This window comes from Momordica charantia (genome assembly GCF_013281855.1).
Source record: "Momordica charantia cultivar OHB3-1 chromosome 4 unlocalized genomic scaffold, Mcharantia_2.0 BLBB01000004.1, whole genome shotgun sequence".
NCBI classification, from domain to species: Eukaryota; Viridiplantae; Streptophyta; class Magnoliopsida; order Cucurbitales; family Cucurbitaceae; genus Momordica; species Momordica charantia.
In genome coordinates this window covers 15,155,963-15,163,396 of record NW_028275162.1, presented here as the reverse complement: position 1 = coordinate 15,163,396, position 7,434 = coordinate 15,155,963, and the positions used below count along the sequence as shown (strand labels likewise).

The 7,434-nt window shown below is 37.4% G+C and overlaps 1 protein-coding gene across 1 annotated transcript; it reads right to left on the bottom strand.

Moving 5' to 3' along the window:
• Positions 1 to 1,236: 1,236 nt before the first annotated feature.
• Positions 1,237 to 7,066, bottom strand: LOC111022964 (methylenetetrahydrofolate reductase (NADH) 2). Its single transcript, XM_022300296.2, has 11 exons — positions 6,344 to 7,066; positions 6,201 to 6,261; positions 6,031 to 6,113; positions 5,747 to 5,920; positions 4,699 to 4,872; positions 4,096 to 4,196; positions 3,866 to 3,977; positions 2,928 to 3,008; positions 2,670 to 2,847; positions 1,744 to 2,078; positions 1,237 to 1,654 (listed from the first exon to the last, which is right to left on the bottom strand). Exons 1-11 carry the CDS (start codon positions 6,749 to 6,751, stop codon positions 1,571 to 1,573), a joined length of 1,791 nt encoding a protein of 596 aa, XP_022155988.1. The 5' UTR covers positions 6,752 to 7,066; the 3' UTR covers positions 1,237 to 1,570.
• Between the last annotated feature and the right edge of the window lie 368 nt (positions 7,067 to 7,434).

Below are 7,434 nucleotides of genomic sequence, written 5' to 3'. Positions count from 1 at the left end.
TTGATATGGGTGAATTGGAAAATAGTGCCCATATGAGAATAAGCCCTAAATAGAATTCCCTTTCCTAGAAAAAAAAATTGCAACAAATTTATAAAAGGGAAAAAAGAAACAAAAACAAGAATAAAATCCTATCAATCATTAAGAAAAAAAATCACAAAATCCAAAAACAAAAAATAATAAAACAAACTCTACAGAAATTAAAAAACAAAATCGCACCACTAAAATAAACTAAGATTCTCTAAAATATAACACTCAAATGGGGATGAAGTAGAAACCTAGAAAGAGATGAAGTATGAGTTTAGAAATTCTGCATAGGTTGGGAGTTTTATGGTGGAGGAGATGAAGCGTGAACGAAAGGGAGGAAATTCTGTATCGATTGAGAGTTCGATGGTGGAGAAGATGAAGTGGGATGAGTCGTAGAGAGAGCAGTCGTGGGTCAGAAACTGAGTAAAATTTTCATTCTTTTATTTTTAAAGCCCTAAACCATTTTAAATACCAACCGAACTGAACCGATGTTGAACCAACTCGCCAAATGGATTTTAATTTGTACACATCAGTCCTAAATGGCAGCCACGTCAGCGATCCGTTAAATCTTAACCTCATTTTTAACGGTAGGGACTAAATTGTAACCAATTTTAAAGTACAGGGACTAAATTGTTACTTTTGAAAGTTCAGGGACTAAATCGTAACTCTAATGAAAGTACAGGGACCAAATGTGTTTTTTAACCAAATTTCTTTTATGTCAAGTCTAGTGACATGACAATAGACTCGAAAAATTGTATTTTTTTTTTTTTGTTAGAATTTTATAAATCTCACCCCTGAAACTTTTTTAATCTCAAAATATTAAGTTTGTTTCAAAAAAGTTTTAAGGCCATCACGTTTTTTTTTCCCTCCTCAAATCAACGTGGAATAGAAGAGGTGGTGGTGGCCATCACGATTTTACACGTTTCTTTTTTCCCCCCTCAAATCAACGTGGAATAGAAAACCGAGGTAGTGGTGGGGAAAAAGAAAAGGAGAAAAAGAACCAACATCGGACTGATCGGTTTGGTTTTCATCCCTACTTAACCAAACTGATTTCGATTTTTCTTCCCTATCCAAAAACCGAACCGGACCAAAAATTTTCCACCCATATTAAATACAACGCAATCAATTAAATCCCTAAGGCCAATATAATATGGGGGAAAATTAAAAGGGAATGCTAATGAACTAATATTTAATCTTGATGCAGAAAGAGAGTAATAGAATTACGTGTTTACACAATCAATTAAATCGCCAAATATAATAATATCCAAAGCCCAAGGCTACACTACTAGCTTCCAGATCCAATCATAAATGAATGATACATTCAACCTCGGGAAGTTTAAAATCCCAAAATTGTTGTTTTATGTATTAAAACTAAAGGGACAACGCAACGACAACCCTTTTGGGAATTATGTTATAAACTCAAACGAACGGAAAAAGGATTCAGCTTATCCAATTCCAGATTTTCATAACTCATAAGAGATGAGACCAAAGATGAAAAGTAAAAACTAGAAGCATGGAAAGGAATAGCAGGCGGCTCAGCTCACTCTCAGAAATCCTCCAAAATGGCGAACAGGTTAGAATGCACGTAATCGTTATCCACCAAGCTCACCAAGTAATAGCTGCTCTGTACCTGAAACAAATGCAAAACTACCTCAGTCACACTATATCCAAATACTTGTCTACAGAAACCAAATTAAATAGACAACTGCACCAACCAACCTCTTCAAGCAACTTTCGGGACAGGTCGCCCTCGGGATACAAGGAAGCCCATCCCCTCAACCAAATCTCGAATGCCTCGTCTTTCCACACGTGAAAGCTGGCGGGATCGACGACGGTTGGCTGGATGATCTCTTTGGCTGGGAAAACTCCCCATGTTACAGCATTCACGTCCTTTTGAGTGATGTTGGATACCCAAATGCCTTCCTTATTCACCGCCATGTAGGTTAGATTTGGAAGAACCCTGCACTTGTCAACAAGAGCATCCAAATTTTCCCTGGAACAGAAGAACTCGAGGTATGCCTTTTGGTAAACGTAACCTCCCGGTCCACCCCATCCTGTAAGTCATTATCAATCGTCCCAATACTTGTCAATTTACTACATAAGGATTCTCATGCAACTCTTTATTAGATCGTTCAATATGCATCGTTATAGCACAGTTTCTTCATTGTAAAATTATTTTGGTTTGAAAGGCTAATGTCCCCGAGGTTGTTCAATGTTTTCTTGGATCCGTAGTTCAAAAAATCAACAGAACAATGGAAAAATTAACAGTCAAGACTAAAATAAATTTTTAATGCAAAATTCAATTATTAAAACAGAACAATTGATAGTTGAGGGACTAGAATGAAATAAGTATGACAGTTCAGGGAATTTAGACCATTAGTTATTTTTAGATTAACTTATGAAGTTTATCCAGTCAAAGGGTCATACATGATTTTATATATTAATAATATTAATAAAGAATGTACTATAACTTAGCTAATAATATATTATTTTACTTTTATCTTTTAGTCAATTATATCTGTAATACTAGAGAAACAATTATCTAGTTGCAGTTTTAGCATTGCATTGCTTTTTCAAACATTTACTCAGTTACGCTGTAAAAATAATATAATAAAAATTGTATAAATGCATTATTTTGTATTTACCTACAGATGGAGAATCAGATCTTTCTCCGTTAACTGCTGGTTGGCTGTTGATTGAAAGGAAACCTTTCATGTTAATTTTCCCAAGCTGTTCACTTATTATCCTTGTCTCTGCCTGAAGACCATCTAATTCAGACCAAGGGCTGCTTCTCAACTTTCCAAGGCAGTACTTCATAAATTTCTGATATGAAACAATCCAACATATCCAGTCAATCACTTTCATTTATAACAAATTTCTTCACACGTGGGTAGGAACAGTACCTCATAAACATCCTCTATGCTTTTCAATGGGAGAGCCCATTCCTCAAGAAGCTTCTTGTCACGTGCACGCGGCCGCATAAACTAATATGCAAAACAAAGCAATAAAAACACTGGTTACACTTCTGTGTTAGAAAAAAAAAAAACCATCTTAAAACTGTTGTAGCAAGGCTCAAATGAAAAATTGAATGAAGTTTAGTTTATATTCTCAGCTTTTTGAAGTGTTAAAGAAACATGGAAAATAATATCACCAGACCAGCTCACCTATTGAAACAATAAAAATGAACACATTATTTAGGGGCAAAAGTCTACCATACCACCACCTTCCAAAAGGAATCAGTACTGATTTTCTTTACAATTAATATCCTTTCCTACCATAAGTTTCATTCGACCAAACAGAATTATATTTTGATATGTTCTGGTGTCAAGAATCAAGCCAAAAGTAAATGTTACATCATGAGGGAAAAAGTTCCTCAAATACAACTTTTAAATCTCTAATTCATGCAGATAGCAAAGAGTTCAATATTCATTGACTACAGTAATCAAAGGGGGAATGCAAGACCTGAGTTCTAACAGGCAGCCAGCAAGAATTTATTGCAGAGGTAAGGGAACTTCCTCCATACTGTCTATCTCTCTCTCTCTCTCTCTCTCTATCTCATACTTTTTTTTTTTTAATATGAAATGAGTATTTCATTGATGCTATGAAATATACAAAATGCCACAAGGGCAGTTACAAAAACGCCTTCCAATTGATGATAAGGTCGCTAAGGGTGTAAGAAGTGAAGGGTGAATAGAAACTTATACACCAACCAAGAGCAAGTACAGTCACTCTATCTCATACTATATATCTATATATAACAAATATGATCGACACAGAGCATATATTAACAAATACCACTCGAGAGCATTGTATTTTACAAGTATTATTGTATTATTCATACCTGATAGTCAGTTAGTGCCCCATATGAAGGATTACTAGAATCACTCCATCTACCATGAGGGTACTGGTCCCAGCCTATGGTCCTTGATATGTAGCTCTTAGGACGATTAGCCCTGTGATCATTGACTAGAAAGATCAGTTCTATCTCAAATTTACCCTAGTGTAAAATTATTTTATGCATCCTAAATCATTAGTAATTTATCCCAATTTTGGAATAAGCATATGAGATACCAGAAGATTGGGCGAACATCTTCCCTGATACGGAACACATTGGTGGGGCGCCTCCAAGGCAAAGATCTTGCGACTTTGCTCTCTTCAATAAGACCAAGATTCTGCCATTTGTTTTTGGCGAGACATAAGTATAAAATAAGAGTAGAAGTGCACATGGACATGGATTTAACCCAAAAACTGAATAAACTACAAGCCTCTGAAATTGAAAATATAAAATAATATATGAACAAGAAATAAAATCATAACAAACTGTAAATTTGTTTATATTACAAAAACAAACCTGAGGACATCAGAAAATTATCTCATGTTATATGCATTGTATTATCCTTCCCTTCCTCCCCTCCTCTTTATTATACTCACATGAACATATATATACATATACATATATCAAAAGACAGGTGCAGATTCTCAGTTGTCCAAATAATGCATGGACTTAAGAAAGGGAAGGAAGCCAAATTCATCCCCTTCCCTCCCTACCTCCCTAAGAATACATGGTACCAGAACATCCAAAGACAACTAATCCATACACACAATGACTGGACCTTCATACAAATGTGCATTCGTGAGTAAAAACTCAAATGCAAATGGGATACTGGAATATACCATTAGTATAGCCAACGCTGATTTCTCCATATTCAGTGTATAAACGTGTAGAGTCTTGATTCCATGGGCCAAAATCTTCTTGCACATCTCTGTTCCAAGGTGAATTCCATAAGCTTTGACAGCTTCTTCATTGTCCTTGATAGGCTCTAACGCAGCCATGATCTCATCAGGAATCTGCAAATTTTCCAAAGTCAACCACAGGTAAAAGAGAAACAATTTAACATAATAGATCAAATTAATTTTCTTTAGAGAGAAAAGAAAACTCAATGATAACTGTTTACAAAGTTTTGAGGATAATACAGGGAGAGATATATCCTCCGACCAACAACCTCCAGTCAAAGAATAAGGACCACCGACACATTTGGGATCTTTCCCCATCCTCCTTTAAAGAAGATAAGGGAGTCCAAGAAAGAATGTAGCAGTTGACATTTTCTATTGAATATTAATAGTGAAATATCACTCTATCTTTTCCTTTCCCTCTTCTTGTGTGGAGATTTCAAAGCATACAATCAGATGGAGTCAATTTTCTCCAGACAAATATTGTTTCAAGACATGATGGCAACCATTTAATATCAACGTATATAATTATTAATTATATCAAGGTCATTTAAGATCATCTGCAGTAAAAATAATGAATTTATAAAATACAGGAGCATATGTGGTCAGTGGGGAATAGCCGAATCGGCAGCAACAACGTGAAAAGTGCAGTTTGAACTTTCAAAGAAACCAACTGCAAATTTTTTAAAGCAACAACATGAAAACGACAATACAGCCAAAGACCTTGAGTGAAAGTGTCAAGCAGTAGCTAGATCCTTCTGATTACAAGTCTTACAACTATCAAAACGGAGTGAAGACTTCAAGGTAGTGTTTGCATCAACATAGAGATCAAGAATATTTTTCTTCTTCTTCTGTTTTTTTAAGAAAGCAGATCACAAGCACGTATGAAGAACAGTTTTATAAAAGTTGGTTTGCATGCAACAAGTATCTTTCACTCCCAGTACAAACGTCTGCGTACGATGAAGATCTGTCGAGGTAGAGAGGTCGGTACCTTGGTTTTGCAAAAGCCTGTCATGCGCAAGAAACCTTTGTAATTATTGATGGGCATAATACCAGGCACAATAGGACAAGTAATTCCAATTTGACGACAATCATTGACAAACTTGAGGAAAATGTCAGTGTCATAGAAGAGCTGGGTAACAATCAGATCAGCCCCAGCATCAAACTGAACACAACCAAAAAGAAAAAACAAGATGGCAGCAAGCAGAAAACGAAATTAGCACATAAGAGTAGGCCATGTAAGAACAGGGGAAGAGGAATTAAGATGAGAGTGACCTTTTTCTTGAGATAAGCCAGATCGCTCTGGTAGCCTTCAGGCGTGGCCACGCCATTGCTTCCAATCACGTCCGGATGTGCCTCTGGAAAGAAGCATCATTATCTGGTTAGCTACACAAGAAATGCATCTGCAAGTAGATCTGTAACTTCCAATAGAAAGTGAAGGAAACCTGGATAGCCAGCTACAGTAATTCCGAAATAGTCGCCATACTTCTCCCTGATGTGTTTAACCTAGGAACAAGAAATGGAAACATTCAGAGAGCAGAAACAGAAAAGAGAGAAAAAGAAGCGAGAGGAAGTGAATGTAGAGTACGAGATCGAGAGCACAAGCGAAGCCGCCCTCGATCTGGACGAATTTGTCCTGCCCATGGGGAGGGTCGCCGCGAAGCGCGAGAACGTTCTGGAGGCCATTAGACTTGATAGTTTGAAGGGCGTGATCGATCTTCTCGACAGGCATATTGGTACAGGTGAGATGCATCATGGTCTCGACGCAGATCATGTTCTGCATCTTGTTGGCAATGTCGAGGGTGAGATCGGCGGTGGAGCCACCGGCGCCCCATGTAATGTCGCAGAAGGAAGGATTATGTGCCACCATGCGATCCATCCTCTCGAACAGGTTGTCCACACCATCCTCCGTCTTGGGCGGGAAGTACTCGAAGGAGAACACCACCCTGCCGCCATCGCCGGCGGTGGCTGCCCGGATCTTCTCTATCACCTTCATCTTCTCTTTCCCGACGCTGCTGCAAGAAAATGAGCAGAAGTGGAATTGAAATTTCTCAGAGATCCAGAAAGAGGGATTGGATTGGGGAGAATGAGGAAGTGATGAGGAGATAATGTGGGATTATGGGCATTGTCGGTATTGGAAGCAATGTAATATATAATGAGATCTTCTGCACTCCAAGCGAGGAGGAATCCACCCAATGTAATCCAACATCCTCGCAAATCGGCTTGACTCAGCCGAGGAATTGAATACCAACCCCCGATTTCCCGATTTACAATTATTCCACTGCGCCCGGGGTCGGAAACCGTAGCTTTCCAACACGAGTATTTGGCAGTTGGAAGAAAAAACCAAATGTTTGGTACGGCTTCGGATTTCTAAGCGTCGGTTACACCAAAATCTTGAGCCTCCCCTTCTATATAAAGATGTAGATTGAAATGTTTTATTTTAAGGGGAATATTATTTTGTGTCCCTAATAGTTCTAGGATGTGTTTGGGGTGAGATAGAATTAATGATTGTGAGAAAAGATATTGAGATAGAATTAATGATTGTGAGAAAATATTTAACCATAATTGGTTTTTTATAAAACTGATTTAAGGTTTGTATAGGAGTGATTTTAGCAGGGTGAAAATCACTTTTGTTATTGTGAAATCATTTTGAGATGTGATTCTCAGTCAATCAATCCA

Excerpts from the sequence above, each read along its gene's own strand:
- LOC111022964 (XM_022300296.2), bottom strand. The coding sequence starts at position 6,751 with ATGAAGGTGATAGAGAAGATCCGGGCAGCCACCGCCGGCGATGGCGGC. Across the intron at positions 5,921-6,030 it reads TGGCTTATCTCAAGAAAAAG|TTTGATGCTGGGGCTGATCT; the intron begins GTCACTCTCATC and ends GGTTGTGTTCAG. Across the intron at positions 4,197-4,698 it reads CAGCGTTGGCTATACTAATG|AATCTTGGTCTTATTGAAGA; the intron begins GTATATTCCAGT and ends AACAAATGGCAG.